The 17,804-nt window shown below is 54.4% G+C and overlaps 1 protein-coding gene across 1 annotated transcript; it reads left to right on the top strand.

Moving 5' to 3' along the window:
• The first annotated feature begins 475 nt into the window (after positions 1-475).
• EMX1 (empty spiracles homeobox 1) lies at positions 476-17,367 on the top strand. Its single transcript, XM_017876741.1, has 3 exons — positions 476-1,367; positions 7,332-7,516; positions 16,821-17,367. Exons 1-3 carry the CDS (start codon positions 848-850, stop codon positions 16,986-16,988), a joined length of 873 nt encoding a protein of 290 aa, XP_017732230.1. The 5' UTR covers positions 476-847; the 3' UTR covers positions 16,989-17,367.
• Positions 17,368-17,804: the final 437 nt, after the last annotated feature.

Raw genomic sequence — 17,804 nt, 5'->3', positions numbered from 1 at the left:
CGAAACCTCAGGAACAAGGCCGCAGCTTCAGACCGCGGCCCAGGAGGCCGATAGTGGGTGAGTGGGAGAGTCCCGGAGAGCAGGGGAGCAAAAAGCTGGTTTTCGGGAAAACCAATATGTTGGACCCCAAACATCCACCCTCCTCTCGGATCCAAGTTCTCTGAGAACTGAACCGATATCCTAGGACGAATGGGAGAGTTAGGCTGAGCTACACACCGGGGAGGCGGGGGTTGGAGTTTACCCTAAGACCCTTCGGACGCCTTCTTCGGCTCCCGCGTGGGTTGAGACGGCGGCAGCGGCCACCAGACTCAGCTAAAGGGCGGAGTCGCGAGGAGAAGCCAGTGGCTAGGGGAGGAGGAGGCCTGGATCTCCCCGCGAAGGCTCCAGTCCGGCTTTTGCCTCCGACTGCGGGCTCCCTCCCCACCCGCAGTCCCTCGCCCCGCCCCGCCCCGCCCCCCCACCTTGGGGCAGGTGAGCGGCGGCCAATGGGCGAGCGCGGGGCAGGTGCCCGCTAACTGGCGCCTCGCAGCGCTGGGCTGCTGGGGCCGGGCAGGGCAGTGCGGGGACACCGGGGGCTGGGGTCGGTCCCAGCGGGACTCCGAAAGGAGGGAGCCGGGCTCAGCCCTCGGGCCTTACCGGCAGCTCGCAGCCTCGCACGGAGCCCGCGCCTGTGCGGGCGCCTGGAGCTGCCCGCTCCGCCGCAGCTGCCGCCGCGCCTGGCTGTACGCTGTGGCCGGACCCCGCGCTCGCTCGCTCACACACCCCTCGCCGCTCCGCGCATCGCTCGCCCGCGGGGGCCGAGCGCAAGCGGGCGGGCGTGGGAGGTGAGGGGTGCGGGCGGGTGTGCATGTGCCTGGCTGGGTGCACACCCCGCACGGCGGCGGCGCCAGGACGCGGAGCGCTCCCCAGAGCCCGGCTGCCTCGCACAGCTCCCGCGGCTGCGACCATGTTCCAGCCCGCGGCCAAGCGCGGCTTTACCATAGAGTCCTTGGTGGCCAAGGACGGCGGCACCGGCGGGGGCACTGGCGGCGGGGGCGCGGGCTCCCATCTCCTGGCGGCGGCCGCCTCTGAGGAACCGCTCCGGCCCACGGCGCTCAACTACCCTCACCCCAGCGCGGCCGAGGCGGCCTTCGTGAGTGGCTTCCCTGCCGCGGCCGCCGCGGGCGCGGGCCGCTCGCTCTACGGTGGGCCAGAGCTCGTGTTCCCCGAGGCCATGAACCACCCCGCGCTGACCGTGCATCCGGCGCACCAGCTGGGCGCCTCCCCGCTGCAGCCCCCGCACTCCTTCTTCGGCGCCCAGCACCGGGACCCTCTCCATTTCTACCCCTGGGTCCTGCGGAACCGCTTCTTCGGCCACCGCTTCCAGGGTGAGTGCCCACGCTGTGCCCGCCGAGGCGGCCGGCCGGCGCCCGCGCTGCGGCGATGCGGGGGAGGCTCGGGGGCGCGCGGGGCCGTTCAGAAGTTACTGCCGGGAAGGCTGCAGGTCCGCGGAGGTAGATTCCCAAGCAGGGAACAGCAGTGCAGGCTCTACCCGCGCCTCTGCCGCGTTGGTCTCCCTCCCAGGAAAGCAGGTGGAGACCTCCAGGCTTTTCTAGAAAATATACCAGTTCGGACGCAAGCCCAGGCGCGTTGTTGGAGCCTCTACTGGCCCTCGCCACGGCCTGCCCAATTCTCTCTCCCGGCTGAGCCAGTCTTAGCCCAGAGTACAACTGCTCCCGCTTTCCCTCCACCCGGCTTGACCTGGCACCACGCATCGCTCGCACGTCCACCACCACCTCCCAGACTTCAGCCTTCGCTGGCGCGTCAGGGCCGGGGAAAGTCCATCCGCGTGCTCCAGTTCTGTGGGAAGCAAGGGCAGCGGGGAGGGCGAGTCGTAGAGTTAATGTTCAGCGTGGAGGGCCCGGCTGTCTTGGGATATTTCTCAGCAACCTTGGCCCGACTTTTCGAAGTCACACGTGCCTCTCCTACCCAAGGTGGGGAAGGTTTGCAGTAAGCAAACTGGCTTGCGCCGTTGCTCGTCGCCTTTGGGAGGGAGCCTACCCGGCTGCTGGAGTACCGAGGACAGTTTTCCGGGGCAGGGGGCGGGGGCAGAGGGCTTTTAAGGTCGTAGCCCGTCCGAACCCCGGAGTTTGCACCCAGCAATCGGCTTGCTAATAAAGATCCTCCACTGGCCTTACACACACACACACACACACACACACACACACACACAGAGACACGTTTCAATTATTTGTCTTTCCCGGAGAAAAGAGAGTTGCATTTGTTGGAGTTCGTTTTCTTCCTTGAAATTTGTTGGAGTTTTCTTTTCTTTTTTTTTTTCTTTTCTAAATTTTATTTTAAAGAGTGGCCTTGATTTGTACAGTCATCACTTTAGTTTACAGTTTTATTTTGTTAGTGTAGACCAGACCGCAGCCTTGTGAGAAGGGTCTATGGCTCAGAGCTAGGTAACCCGGCTTTTAGAGAAACAAATGAAAGGGACATGGCTGGAGCTTCGGCTCCGGGAACTAATGCGACGGTCAGTAGTCTAGGTCTACAGTCAATTAGATGTTTGGCACAGTTATTTAGATAATAAAATGAAAATTATCTCTTGACACTGACTTTCACAGAAAACCGCTTTCCCGGGTCCCCATTTGTCAGGCAATTTTTTCAGTCCCACCTGGCCAATAGATCCTGACTTGGCAGATCCCACAAAACCAGAGAATGTAATTACTAGAATAAGAATTGTTGTGGGCAGCCTTGTCTCCTCTTTGAAGATTTCAAAGACTTGCCCAAATCCAAATCCGAAAAAAACAAAAATGCCTACAATGTCATCTGCCTTGGGCAAGAGTTTCTGCCACTTAAAAATAAATGTTTACCGATAACATGAGAATGTCTTCAAAATTGAGCAATCTACCCTGGTCCTCCGTGGGCTCGATCCGAAGCCTGGGTCTCAAAACCTGGCGCCCAAGGGCCGAGTTGTAGTTGGGGCGGTGTGTGAGCCCACCGGCGGGCCGCCGCGGCCGAGGGGCTGGCGGGTTGGAGGCTGGTGGAGGGTTAGGGGTTCGGAGGAGAGGGCGGGGCCGCTCCTAAGTCCTGTGGCCTCCAGGAGTTCAGCTTGTCCGGAGGCGGCATCTTGAGCCGCACCCTCGGCTTCGAATCCAGCCCCTGACGCCCTCCACACCGCGGTTCCCGCCTCCGGGCGCCGAGGGCCGGGGGCGCCTCGAGAAAAATCCAGCTCCATCTCTGAGCGTCTCCAGCCAGGCGAGGCGAGGCGGATAAATCCTTCGCAAAACCCTCTTGGAAATTGCCGCGGCTTCCTGAGCCATCAGTCCCAGCGGGTACGTTATCGAGTTGCACAAACAGTTGAATTTTTCTCTCAAGAACCGAGTCTGGACGCGGAGATGGAGCCAAGTGTGGCTGCATTTTCGGACCCGGAAATCCGTTGGGTACTGAAGCACTTTTCGAACCCTGAAGCGCTGTGGCTTCGCGGTTCATCGTCGCCGGTGCAGACGGACGCGCTCCTGGCGGCTCCACGCCCTCCAGTCCCTGCCAGGCCTCGGGGCTAGGAGCCGAGCCGTCTCGGGCCCTCCGGCGCCGCGTTTTCTAGAGAACCGGGTCTCCGGCGATGCTCATTTCAGCCCCGTTTTAATGCAACAAACGAAACCCCACACGAACGAAAAGGAACATGTCTGCGCTCTGTGCGCAGCGCTCGGGCGGCGCGGTCCCGGCGCGCAGGGAAGCGGCGTCTCCGCTAACCGAGGCGGTGGAAGGGGAAAAGCGAATGCGGAATCGTCCCGGACCCCGAAGGTCGAGGCCACTCGCGAGGCCCGAAGGGGAGGAGCCGGCGAAGACCAGGAGTGGGGCAGCATTTCGGTACTGTTTCCCCGAGATCAGGAACTTTCTGGGTCTAGGAGCAACGCCGGGAGGGGGGTGTAGAGACCCAGTGCTCCGGGACCCGCAACGACAATGGGCCGGAGCTTCTAAGGTCGCCTTTGTTCTGGCAGGAGAATGGGGAATGAGGTTATCTCCGCCGCCTGTCCTACCTCTCCTTCTCCTAGCCCTAGGGCCCTCCTCCCAGCCGTCCAGCCCCAAGCCCCTGGCCGGCGGCGGCCTCTCCAGCGAACACTGCAGCTCGAAGACTGCAGTTCGGACGCCGGGTGCTTCGGATGCCCAGCTCCTACCTCAAGCCTCCTCATTCCTGGGAGTCCCTAGTGCTAGTTCCCAGCCATTGCCTTGAAGGGGCCCTAAAAGAGTGACTGTAGAAAAATCGGAGGGGTAGGGAGGCCGGGGGTGGGGGGAGAGGGGTATTCATTTCCCTAGCTCCAGGGAAGGCCATACCAGTCCCTTTCCACTTTGCTAACTGTCCTAGTCCAAAACTGACAGCCCGTTCTCACAGCCCGGAATTACTGTCTCCAAACAGGCCGCACTCCAGCCCCAAGTTTGTTCTGCCCTTGTGGTCCAGGCAAGGGAAACTGAACCCTTGGTAGGGGTGGTTCAGGCCTCCTTCCCACAGGTCGGGGGGTGGGGGTGGGTACAGGTACTTGTGCACCTAAGGCTTCACCCTTGTCTTTGCAGAAACATGTAGCAATTGATCTGTTTCTCAGGATGTTTGGTGTTGTACTGAACATCCTCTTTCTAACCGGGAAATGTACTTATTCTTTTGGAATTAAATAACCTGTCATCACTTAGCATCTTGACTCATCCTGCAGTCTCCTGCTTCTCTGTGATGGGGTTAGAAGGACCCCTGTGTTTTTGCACTTGCATGTAAATATACCCTTTAGGAGACATGCTATCTACCACAGCTGAACATGACAATGACCTGGGGCCATTTTCTCAGTAAGGTAGACCCAAAGCAACCTAGCATCCCCCTAAAATAACCAGACTTGAGGCAAAGGGGCATATATGTTGGGATAGAAGCTTGTTGCCTTCATCCTCTCATCTGGGTTTATAAAGACAAACACAGAGCACTCCACCACTCAGGTGACTAACATATACCACAGAATCGCAAAATAGTCACTAAGTGACAGACACTGGGGCAGACTGCAAACCTGCTTCCTCAGCCCCACACTGCCCTTCACACCTCTGCATCCTATTCACACACACTTACTGGGCTTTCCACACTGCAGCCTCACTTCTGACCAACCTGGGCCAGCCCAGCAGCTGAGGCCAAACCCTGCCAATGCTGGGACGAGCTAGGCGTTCTCTCTCCCTCTCTGGTTCATTTGTCCAGAGGAAACCACTACTGGGACTTCACCCAGGTTCATAACAATGTTGTTGTTTAAGGCAAGTTATTAACATCAACAAGAAGCATTTGCTTTCCACCCACCTTTCCCTGGCCTACCTCACTTGGCCCCACCCCCCAGAGACTTTAATCTTCCTTATTCCCCACCTGGAGCAGGCTCCATATTTTTCTGCTCTTTACTCATCTCTGCCAGACCACCTTCCCTGACCATCTGTCTATTCCACTATCCCAAGTGAAACTTCTCTTCCTTCAGTCGGATCCGAGGGCCCTAGATCTGCCCCCACTTGAATAACCAAATGGGGTGTCCCTCACCCATCTCCCTGTGATGTGGTCCCACCATTTTTGTGGCCGCACAGATCCAACCAGTTGAAATTGATAAGATGACTGGAGGTTATTGACTGACCCCTCCCAGGCACTACCCCACAACCCTAGCAACTCTTTTCCACAGAAAACTCCAGCAAAAACTTTGCCTGTTTAGGTATCCACAGCCCAGAGACTTGGAGTAAGTAAGGTCAGGCAAGTTCCACCAACACAGTTACCTGGAGAGTTTTAGCTACAGCATCTCAATTATGTGCTTTTGCTTCACTTACATAGATGTTTCCAGAGATGGAAGATGTTAACTGAATTATCCAGGTGATTGTCTTAGAGCAAAACAACAGGTCAAATCAAGTCCAACCAGTAGCTACCTCTGAAGAAATTAATTGGATCAGTCAGTCCCAAGAGCTAATTCTGTCAAAATATTCCATCTAGGGTTCTGTGTTGTTGGTGCGTCAGGAGGCTGTTATGTGCCCTTGCATGAGAACCCATGGGTGATTTTGTCAGGGCCTGTTTTGAGTCTTGTTAGCATGTGCAACCAAGCCAGAGATTGTGTGAGGGCCTAGTTGGGGGGGTTCATTGAGACAGGGGCTGTGGGTAGAGGCTTGTTTTGGCATTGATAGTTTCTGACCCCATCTCCCCTACCCCAGCTTCATCCAGTCCAGTGTTATCCCTTCCTCCTGCATGTGGGAGCTGAGTCCCTATGCTGGCCAACATTTGCTAAGGGACAGTCACACTCTAAAAATCCTATACAGTAGATGGGAAAAAAGACAGTAGGGAGGCTGGAACATATATTTACACACGCCCATGCAGAAACCAATATATCTATATCTATATATATTAGAGAGAAAGATGACATCTAGATATTTATACACATGTTTCTTTAGCAAGGGACTATTCAGGGATGAAGCAGGGATGAAGCTTTTCCCACCAGACAGTACTTGGAGTCTCCAGTGTGTGTTGGGGTAGGGGTTTGGGGGCTTACTCTAGAGGCTGGGTCTCTGGACAGCCAAGGCCTGGTGGAGAGAGAGGTGGAGAAAGGGGAAGAAGGAGCCTGACTTTCCACTTGCAGGTGCTGCCTGGACCACTGACCTAGCCACTGGCCTATTTATACCCTCTGCAAGACAGAGCTAGAGCCTGCTGGCAGGAGTTTTTAATGAGCTAGTAGCCTGAGCATTCAGCGGCAAGACTAATGCAAGCAGGTGTGAAGGGATTGCTCCTTGAGTACCTGCTAGTTCTTGAATCTGTGTTTGGCAAGGGTGTGCCTGGCACCCCGCTGTTCCCCTTATCACCTTCCTGACCCCTGGCCCTGCCTCTACCCTGGGTCCTCTTGGAGGGAGATGCTTTGCGACCAGTTAACTAAAAGCAAATCGTTGGGACTGGCGGCCAGGGCAGCGCCTCTGGGAAAGGGCGGAGAAAGAGCGCCAAGGGACTTTTCTTCGCCACCCTTTGGCCTCTTCCGCTGCCCCAGGCATTGTGGATTTGGGCTAGTTGGCGCCTTGTCCGGCCTGGACCCATCTCTTGGCCTAACAGAGGGATCTGGAGTGCTGTTATTCCCCGCGTACCCCCGCGGAGTGGCTCTCTAGTGTGGGGAGGTGTCGAGAAGGGGAGTGGACTTAGGGAGGGGGCGGCAAAAGGGCAAAGGGAGAAATGGCGTGTGTGTGCGTGTCAAGGAATGGAGAGGGCAGGGCGCGTGGGAGCAGGGCGGGAGGCCGGGCTCTGCCGGGCCCGGGCTCACGGCGCCCCTTCTCTCTGTCTGTACCTGCGTGTGTTGCCGTCGGCGGCGGGGCCGCAGCCAGCGACGTGCCCCAGGACGGGCTGCTTCTGCACGGCCCCTTCGCACGCAAGCCCAAGCGGATCCGTACGGCCTTCTCGCCCTCGCAGCTGCTGCGGCTGGAGCGCGCCTTCGAGAAGAACCACTACGTGGTGGGCGCCGAGCGGAAGCAGCTGGCCGGCAGTCTCAGCCTTTCCGAGACGCAGGTAATCACCCCCGGTCGCGGCCTGCCCTGCGTCCGGAGCCCGGGTCGAGATGAGGGTGCGCGGGTGCAGGAGAGGCCCTGAGCCCGCCCCAGCCCAGCACCGCTGGGTTCCAAAAGGCCCCCATTCCTCGCGGCGCTGCAGTCAAGCCTGTCTTTAGAGCCCCTTCCTGGAGACTGCGTGCAGCCTGCTGAGGCCGCAGGACTTTTGTCAAGCGCTAAGGACCTAGCAGGAGGCAGAGTAAATGCAAACTGCATCCCGAGCCCGGCTCCCAAAGCTCCTCACAGAGGGACCAGGTTCTCTGGAGGAAGCGGGTCGCCTGGGGAGAGGGCAGCGCAGGCAGCACCGAGGCCACTGGAGCTGGTCCCAGCCCTGGCATTACTGCAGCCCTTTTCCCGCCACTATGCCGGGGCGCTCATAGTCCTGCGGGGAGCCAGTCCACACTGGCTTTGCTGCTGTTCCTGGGCAAAACTGGCGGGGCCTTGGCTGCCCACCAGCCAAGGGAGGGTCTGGGGAGAAAGCTCAGGTGTCCTCAGACTACCAACAGAGGGGCTTAGCCAGGGAGGGGCCAGCTCCTGCTTGGGGCCCGAGGGTTCCTCTGATCCGGCCCAGGCCGTCTGGTAGGGCTGTGGAAGCCACGGTGTGCACGCGCAGAGCATTTGAGGGGCCTGGGCATGGTGGGAAATAGACCCCGGGTACGCAGGGGCTGCTCTGAATCACTGGAAAGGCTGTCGAATGCGAGAAGGAATAAACCCCAACGGCGTCTGGGCTTGAACTGAGTGAAATTAACAATTACCGTGTAGTGTTTTTGTAAATGATCATATAAGGGAAAAAATTAAAGAATTAGATGAAAGTTATAGGGAGGTGGATTTGGGTTCATTGTAAGTAGACTTTGCCATGAATAAATGCTGCCTGGGGATCACTGCGTAAGCTCCTGGTCCACCCGGGTCCCACGTGTTGGAGTGGGGCTCAGCGACCCTCAGCCTAGCTGCTGCCCTGGAGCTGGATTTCAGTCTCTGGATGGGCCTTGCGTGCCTGCTGGCTCCCAGAGTTGCGAGAGGCCGGCTCCATGGTCCCCCAGCTACCTCCCGGCTGACTTTTCACCTTCCGCTCCCCTTTTCCTCGTGGTCTCGCCCCTACTACACCATCGTCCCCTCCCAAATCCCAGGCAGTGAGAAGATGCCCGGCATGGGGGGCAGCCGGAGCCTCCCTTTAGCAGCCAAAGTAGGAAGGGGGCTTAGGGAGCCTAGACCCAAACTTCATCCCCAGCTTTCTTCGGCGGACCTCACCCTCTCCTCCTTTGGTGGCATTATTAGCATCTATTGTCATATCTGTCTGATGCCCCACTTAACAATCTACAAATCGCTCCTGGGTCGGAGGCAGGACCCGTGCGTTTTCAGACATGCTTGCTGGGCTGTTCTAACTGCAGGGAAAAAGCTTACAAAACAACAGTTAATTTTAAAACGTTTCAAAGAAAGATATGTTTTAAAATATAAGTTAATAAAATAACACTCCCTTTTCCCTCCTGGCAGTGTTTTAAAATTATTGTTTGAAACAAGGTGTTAGTTTAAGAATGGTGTTTATAATTAACCTCATTTAAAAAGTAATATTTATTAAATTTTAATTGCAGAAGTGTAAGAAAACAAAATGGTTTTAATCCTACCACCCACAGATTAACACTTGTTGAAATAATGTCATTGTTTTTAAACTTTCAATTTTTTAGCTCAGTGAGAGCATTTTTAATTAACTCTCTTTCAAACTGAACCTAGATGCCTGTCAATATTTGCTCCTAACAATGCCAGTTAGTAAACGGACTGATTGTTTCTTTCATTTTTATTATGAGACATTTCAAACATATATTTAAAACGAAACCAGATAGAATAACATAAATGTATCCAGCTTCATTAACTATCAAAACTTAGGGTTAATCTTCTTCCCATCTGTAAATGAGCTGCTTTTTTGCATATGGTACAACAAAAAGAATGAGGGGAGGTTTTAGCCTGAGGAATCTCCCGTGGCAGCCTGTCCTTCCAGGTGAAGACCCTGAGATGGAGAGATGGATTGGGCAGAGCTTCCCAGGTGGGCAAACACCATTTTAAATACCTGCCTCCCTGCTAACTTACTGTGTAACCCTGGGCAAGTCACTTAACCTCTCTGAGCTCTGGTTTCCTCATCGAGAAAATAGGTTGTTTAATGACTAAAGTTACCTCATATGAGCTCAAATAATATTAACCCCCGTCCCCCGTCCCTTTAAGGTAGTATGTTGGATTAGAAGCATAAGAAGATCCAAACCTGGGTGTCCTCTTAGTCCAGTGTTTTTCCTGCCTTATGCAGTTTCCATCATCAACACTGTCTTTCTGTTGCCCTCATAACTTACCATTTAGAGCCAGGCTATATAATTAACTACTTCTCTATCCACCTCTTGGTACTTACCAGGCAAGCTTACCTGTCATTTCCAGCTATCAGCTATTTGTCAGGCATCAGTCACCCCCATCAACCCCCCTGCCATGCATTTCTACTGTTAATATCTGTATCTGTCTCCCAGAGCTCTCTAATCTGTCCCTCCCCGTGGCTGTTTTACATCTAGCCATCTACTTCTGTCTGCTCTCATTAAACTGCCTCCCCAAAACTGGCTAATTTATATTTCCGATTTTCTATTAATTATATGTTCTTCCTAACAATAAGAACTATTTACCCATTTGTTCATTATCTTTGTCATCTACTTTACCTTCCGTGTGTCCACCGTTCATCTCAAACTTCATCAAGCTATTTAGCAACTGACAAACAGTATATCCATATGTCTGGTAATGGTTATCTATTATCTTATTAGCTCTGGCTTTGTCTTCTCTCTGGGTCTGGGCCTCGGTTTCTGTAACTGTGAGATTGAATGACACAAATTCCAGGGTTTTTTCTAGCCCTGAGTTTCTGTGGCTCCTCTACATTCTACTTCTCTGTGTTTCTGTATACTCCCTCCTCCACATTCTCAGAGCTCACCACACAACCCCTGCCTATCATGATTTGCATCAAACTTTGTTGTTATTACTTAATTATCTGCCATGTCCAAACATCAATCTGTAGACCAGCAGCATGCATCTCTCAGGGAGATCTTAAAATACAGATTCCTGGGCCTCACTCAGGAGATTCTCTTAGGAAGTCCAGGATAGGGTGCAGGAAAAAGTTTAAAAACAGTTCTTTGGGTGATCATGATGAGTAACAGGCCTGAGCATCTTGGCTCTGGGAGGCAGAGGCCAAGCCTGTCTATTTCTCACAGGGCCCAGCTCAGTGCCCGGGATGGAGTAGATGCTCAATAAACATGTATTGAATTAATGAGCACATTTCTCTTTGCCCATACAAATACACACTAACTTTATCAATCATTCCCCTTGCCCTCTGCTGTCACTGCTCCCTCCCTGTCCCTCTCCTTCTAGCTTTCCCTTGTACTTTCACAGCTGATTGTTGATTTAAATTACGCATATACCAGTTTGTGGATAAAACTTCTCGGAGGGTTACTCAGATCAGTATGTGAGTGAACTCTTAATCCAGAGCTCAGAGGTCCGTGCACTCCCAAAACTTCAGCCAGGTGCTGGGACGTGGGCAAACTGGGTGACTATATATGTTTAGTGGGAGTGGGGTATTTGTGCTGGGATAGCCAGTGCCTCAATCTAGGAGGTGAGGGAAGAGCCCTGGGCAAGGGCTAGTTCTCCCTTCAGGTTCTAATGACTTGTTCCTCGCTGCTTCGGTGCCACCCTGTAGTATGACCAAGAAGGTACCAGTCTAAGCTTCAGTCCTGGTGGCTGGTTGGGCAGACCTGGGCCTGGGTCATTGCAGAGGCTCAAGTTTAATAAGTGTGTGTAATGGGTGTGTGCAACATGTGCCTGCCCACCATGTGGGGCACCAGCGGGCTTCATGTGATTGATGCCCAAAGGTCAGATGATAGCATAGGTACACATTGGATGCCATTAGGCAGTCACATGACATGGAGCGCAGCTTGCATGCTTCAGTGTGTGTTTGTGTGTGTCGGGGGTAGGGGTAAGTTAGTTTTAGGGGGAGTGAGAGAAAGCACCTGGTTGCTCCAGGCTGATCAACTGGTCAGTGTTTCCAGCTACTCCTTCTGCTCTGAAGAGATCAGCAGTTGTTTCTTGACCTTGTCTGGGTTAGAGTTTAGCTGAGCGGTGAGGGCAAAGGGTACAGAAACGTGGTCTGTGGCTCTGAAGATTGCTCACTGAGTGATGAAGGCTAAGTGCCAAGCTTGCACACTTGTGAAGCATGCACAGGATGAATGACTAGGGTCCCCTTGAGGTCACAGCTGTGGGCTGAGGGGTATCAGGATAGAAATGCTTGAGAAGATGGTTCTGGGAGGCCTCAGACCTGGAAGGCTTGGGGGGATGCTTAGGATCCTACGTTGGAGGGAAAGAAGGGGAGGGTTTGAGGCAGGCAGATGAAGATAGAGCAGGAGCTGTCAAGACCAGCCACCATCTTGGAGTCCAAGGCAGGGAGATCTTGGGAGGCAGGAGTTACAGTCACCTGCCTATGGCTTTTTCCCCTCAGAGGCATGGAAAGGAGGATTTGGGGGGTGCTTTCATGCTCTGGAATGTTCTGCCCTTAGAGGAATGGATAAGAGGGGGATATCCAAGTGACCTGAATTTTAGGAAGAAATCAAGAGACATTTGTTCCTAGCTCACGGTGTGTCCATATCTCTTGTCTAAGTCTTGGCTTTTCTTCAAGAACTTCTGCATCTCATGTTCTAGGAGTCCTGTGTGGGAGGATGAGGGGGAGATAAAGGAGATTAGAGTGGTTCTGTGAGGAGCTGGGACTGGGGACATGTCCTGAGGTAAATCTTATGATGTCTCCCTGAGAGAGAGAGAGGAAGGGTCCAGGCTGGGCTGAAAGAGGAGGAGACAGGGAGGCTTAGGGAGATTATGGTTATGGTTGGTGGGGAGCTGGAGGTGACCTCAGCTTACTGGGGTAAAGGTTGAACTTAGCATGGCATTGGGCTTGACCTCGAGAGTGGGAACAGCCCACATGATCAAATGATAGGAAATGGGTCCCCAGGGAACAGAGTAGGCTGAGGGGTGACTTGATTGATGTCTCCAGGCTCCTGTCCATTCTGGGATATTTGAAATCTTTGACAACAGGACACTTACTCACCTGAAAGTGTGCAGGGGCCTGGAGCCACAGACCTTTCCATTTGCAGGAGTGGTGAAGAAGAAGGCATCCAGACCTCGCTCATTCAAAATAGATTATTCCAAAGTAAAGTCTGATTAGTTCTGAAATATTGGCTGGAGCTGTAGTTTGCTTGTTTGTTAGTTCATTTTTCCCTTTGTTCTTGCATGCATGTCTTCATTCATTAATGCATACATTGATCAATCCTCTAGCAAATTGATTCATTCATCCATAGCAGTTTCACCTTCTTCATTCTGCCTGACTCAAGCCAACCCTTCTTCCGCCCAGCAGTAGGTCTCCCTCCTCCAACTTCCCCTAAAAGTGGCCAATCCAATTTACCATGTGGAATATTAAAAACTGGCCCTCTCGCAAAAGTGTCCACAAAACTAAGAAAAAGATCCCGTCTCTCTATCATTGAGCACTTCTCAAACCCTTTGCTGATTAGAATTCTGCCCCTCTTCATTTTCTCCTGTTTTCCAGGTCTGGCCCAGGTACCTCTTGCCTAGAGCATAGGCCTGTCCAGCCAGATGACTATATATGGAACATGTCCTCTGGGCAGGGCACTGGGACTAACATACCACTTTGGTTCTCCAGTCTCAGAGTCTGGTGAGGAGATAGATGTAAATAAGTAAATTAGTGCACAGTGGGAGTCACTGTTACTGAAACTGGGAAGAGGTACTAAGGAACTACAGGCAGGTGATGGGGCAGGCCCATCAAGGAACATCAGGTCAGTGTCTTGAAGGCTAAGGAGAGTATTCCAGGTTAGGTAACTCAGGAGAACAGGGACTTTTGGAAGGATCTGGCCTCTGAGAAACTGAGACGTTCAGTGAAGTGAGGATTTGGGAGACCACAAGGGACCTCTTGCTATAGTAGAGAGGTCAGAGTGGGCAAGGGGTCCTCCAGCCAACATTCCAACTGTACCTTGGGGCTTAGAGAGAGGTGAGTAGTGTGTTTGTAGTGTGTTTGGGGATGGGGAGGCATGTGCAGGACAGATCCAGCCTCCAAGCCACACCGTATGATCCAGCTCCTTTCTAGGGCCTGTGTTCTCTAGGGAAGGGGGTCTGGAGGATCCAGAGTTGCCTGTACGTTGGCGAGGTCATGAAATGTCACTCTCATCTCCTAATACCCTCAGAGCCCAGTTCCTTCTCTTTTACCAATTAAAAAATAACTACCATTATCAATAATCTATTAAGGAAAATTCAGAAAAGTAGAAAGAAGAAAGAAACATCACCCACACTTTGGGTACATTTCCTTCTAGTCTTTTTTCCCCGTGTGTAGATTTTGTTTTTCTATGGTTATGATCATATCATGCCAGCCCTGTGCATCCTGGCGTTTCCACTAATGCTATGAAGTCATAAGCACCACCCTGTTATTGCAGTCTTTGTAAACAGCATCTGGACACTCAGCCCAAGGCTGTTCTCCGGAAGATGGCCAGGCTGCACAGGGAGAGGGTTTATGTCCCTGCTTCTAGAGAGATGCCTACTTGACCCCAGTATTTTTCATGGAGAAAATACTCAGAATCACCTTTCACTTGGGTGCCCTAGGAAGCTGCCTCTGGCCTATCCTGTGCCTGAAGTCGCCATCAAAAGCTTTCCTTCTTTGAGCCAGTATTGCTAGACAAGGGCAGCATGCTGGGCCCATCCCACTACAGGCCAATGTGACCGTCAGTCTCCTTCCTGAAGGACACTTGGAAATGTGTGTGGAAGGAGGAAGGTACAGAAAAGGGCCCTTGGTCCCTGGTACTGCCTGCATCACCTGACGGTCACCTTCGGCCAGCCCACTTGGGCTTCTCAGGAATGACGCCCCGGCCCTGCATCCGGCCCTGAGTCACGCGCAGGAGGCAGGGTGAGCTCACCCGCCCACTGGCTGGCACAGTCACAGCAGGCTCCAGGGTGGGGGGCAGGGGCCAGGCTGCTGCCAAATGGTTGTGCTGAGAACCACCCAGGGTCCAGGTGGCCCTGCGCCCAAAGATAGGTGGGCTTGGAGTCCAGCAGCCTGTGCCCAGAGCCTCCGCCATCCTCCACGGCCAGCCTAGGTGAGATATGCAGGCTATGGGTTTGGAAATGAGGGGAGAATCCCCTTGCCCTCACTCCATCCATCGAGGCCGGGCACCAACCCTTCCTGGGCCAGCTTTCCAGCCCCTGGCTGACTGCTCTGCAAGCACTCAGTGCCAGCTACCCCCATCCCCGTGCCAGTGCTCTAAAATCAGTGCTCTCAAACCAGGGCGGATGGCACAGTGGAAGTCCTGGCAAGAAGAGACTGTGAGGGGAGGTCCTGGGGTAGGTGGGACAGAGAGGACTGCCTGGGAAGGGTGTAGGGGCAGCACCTCCTGGGCATGAAACCATCTGCAGGGCACAGGGGCCAGGTCTGCCTCTGGATGCACTGCTTGGCCTTGTGGCTAAGGCCTGTGCTTTACCCAGTTCTCTAGGAGCAGGGCCTGGACCTAGCAGTCTTTCTGAGGCCTGCCCTCAGCCCTGCCCAGGGTTCAAGGATCTCCCCTCAGCATCATTGCTGCTGCCAAAACTAAGAGGCTACCCACCATTCCTCACTCGCAACTCTGCCACGCAGCACCGTCTGCACAGCTGCAGTTGGCCACACGTACTTGCTTTTGAATGTGCTGTCATTTCCTGGAAACCGTCTGGGCCTTGGAGCCTGCCCTCTGCACCTCCTCCCTCCGGGGCCCTCTGGAGCAAGAATCCAAGAGGTGCCCTGGCGCTGCAAGAGTCCCCAGAACATTTCTTCTATGCATGAAGGACTGAAGCCCTGAGGGGGAAGGGACTTAGCTGAGAATCAGTACCCAGGATCCTCCTGCCAACACTGAAGACGGTGTGGGTCTGGCCTGACTCTGCAAAGCCAAGTAAAGAACCACGGAGTCAGGGAGAGTTGACAGATGAAGGCTTTCTCCACAGCCCACAAGCACTAAGACCAGTCCAGGAGCCAGGACAAGCCTCCCAGATTATGCATGAGAGGACATTAAGGGCTGTGTCCTGGACACTGAACAGATACTGGAGGAGGAGGGAAAAGAGGCTCCCTGGAGGAGATGGCTTAGAACCATAGACCTGTCCTCTGCCTCATGCCTCCTCCAACATGGAGGATGGTTGTCCAGTTTCTGTTTGAACCCCACCCCGTACCTTGCCAGGGCTCTCACTGCCAGACACAGAAGAGGGGGCTCCCTGGGTTCAAAGTGGAGCTCGCTTCTGTCCCCTGGGCTTCTCCTGACTGTTCCTTGTGTGACCTGTTCCCACATCTGGATGGGCTGCAGGAGCCAGTGCTGTGGGGACAGAAGGTCTAGAGCTGCCCGTGAAGGGCAGAACACTGCCCTCAGACCCGCCTCCTCCCTGTCCTTGTCTGTCCAAGGAGAATGAGGCCTCACTACCCTGAGGAGCTGGCACCTGAGGGACAAGGCCCCCCACCTGCCCAGCTCCAGCCTCTACAGCTCCACTTCTGATGAGGGGTGGGAGAGAGCTACATGAGGTTGCTAAGAAAGCCTCCCCTGAAGAAGGAGACCACACAGTGTGTGAGGTTGGAGTCTCTAGCAGCGGGTTCTGTGCCCCCAGGGGTAGTCTGGCTGTCCAGGCACTGCTCTTGGTATAAACACCACCCCTGGTTATGAAACCATGCCCACTCTGCCTGTGTATGGGAAAGAGCATGGGGCTGGCCCATGGGGTGGTGTCCACTTTAGGCCCTGTGGGAGCTCATGGGAACCCACGCAGTGGGTCATAGGCTTCCTCATTTACTACTCACATCCACTCTGTGAAGGAACGATTATGATCTCTCCCCTAGAAACTCGTGGAGTCCCAGGTCTGCCAGCTTCCAGAGCCTGTGCTCCTCCACCTTGGCTTGGCTTTGCTGGGGCTAGAGGAGCTGGGATGCGCAGCAGCTCTGTGACCCTTTGTTTGAGAGGAACAGGAAAAACATCCTTCTCTCTGGCCCACTGTGTCCTCTTCCTGCCCTGCCATCCCCTTCTATGAATGCTAGACCCATGGGGGCAGCTGGCCAGAGGGGACCCTGACCTGGGGGCCCTAACCCTATGTAGCCTTGGTCTTCCCATCAGGCTCTCAGCTCGGCCTGAGTGTTGAGGCCCCAGTGGCTGCTCTGGGGGCCTCCTGAGTTTCTCATCCGTGCCCCTCCCTCCCTGGCCCAGGTGAAGGTGTGGTTCCAGAACCGGAGGACAAAGTACAAACGGCAGAAGCTGGAGGAGGAAGGGCCTGAGTCCGAGCAGAAGAAGAAGGGCTCCCATCACATCAACCGGTGGCGCATCGCCACGAAGCAGGCCAATGGGGAGGACATCGATGTCACCTCCAATGACTAGGGTGGGCAACCACAAACCCACGAGGGCAGAGTGCTGCTTGCTGCTGGCCAGGCCCCTGCGTGGGCCCAAGCTGGACTCTGGCCACTCCCTGGCCAGGCTTCGGGGAGGCCTGGAGTCATGGCCCCACAGGGCTTGAAGTCCGGGGCTGCCATTGACAGAGGGACAAGCAATGGGCTGGCTGAGGCCTGGGACCACTTGGCCTTCTCCTCGGAGAGCCTGCCTGCCTGGGCGGGCCCGCCCGCCACCGCAGCCTCCCAGTTGCTCTCCGTGTCTCCAATCTGCGTTTCTGTTTTAATTTATTTTCCAGGCACCACTGTAGTTTAGTGATCCCCAGTGTCTCCCTTCCCTATGGGAATAATAAAAGTCTCTCTCTTAATGACACGGGTATCCAGCTCCAGCCCCAGAGCCTGGGGTGGTAGATTCTGGCTCTGAGGGCCAGTGGGGGCTGGTAGAGCAAATGCGTTCAGGGCCTGGGAGCTCGGGTGGGGTACTGGTGGAGGGGGGCAAGGGTAATTCATTAACTCCTCTCTTTTGTTGGGAGACCCTGGTCTCTACCTCCAGCTCCACAGCAAGAGAAACAGGCTAGACATAGGGAAGGGCCATGCTGTATCTTGAGGGAAGACAGGCCCAGGTCTTTCTTAACATATTGAGGGGTGAGAATCAGGCCCAGGTGATTCAGTGGGAGACAGAGAGTGCTTCCCTCTGCCTAGAGACTCTGGAGGCTTCTCCAGTTGAGGAGAAACCAGAGGAAAGGGGAGGATTGGGGTCTGGGGGAGGGAACACCACTCACAAAGGCTGACGGTTCCAGACCGAAGT

The sequence above is a fragment of the Rhinopithecus bieti genome, unplaced genomic scaffold (genome assembly GCF_001698545.2).
Source record: "Rhinopithecus bieti isolate Rb0 unplaced genomic scaffold, ASM169854v2 scaffold_1058, whole genome shotgun sequence".
NCBI classification, from domain to species: Eukaryota; Metazoa; Chordata; class Mammalia; order Primates; family Cercopithecidae; genus Rhinopithecus; species Rhinopithecus bieti.
The sequence above is the reverse complement of the archived record's forward strand: the minus strand, read 5'-3'. Positions and strand labels throughout refer to the sequence as shown.

What these genes read in the sequence shown, in the direction of transcription:
- EMX1 (XM_017876741.1), top strand. Translation starts at nt 848, where the DNA reads ATGTGCCTGGCTGGGTGCACACCCCGCACGGCGGCGGCGCCAGGACGC. An exon ending in CTTCGGCCACCGCTTCCAGG is followed by an intron (nt 1,368 to 7,331) that starts GTGAGTGCCCAC and finishes GCGGGGCCGCAG; the next exon opens with CCAGCGACGTGCCCCAGGAC. An exon ending in TCAGCCTTTCCGAGACGCAG is followed by an intron (nt 7,517 to 16,820) that starts GTAATCACCCCC and finishes TCCCTGGCCCAG; the next exon opens with GTGAAGGTGTGGTTCCAGAA.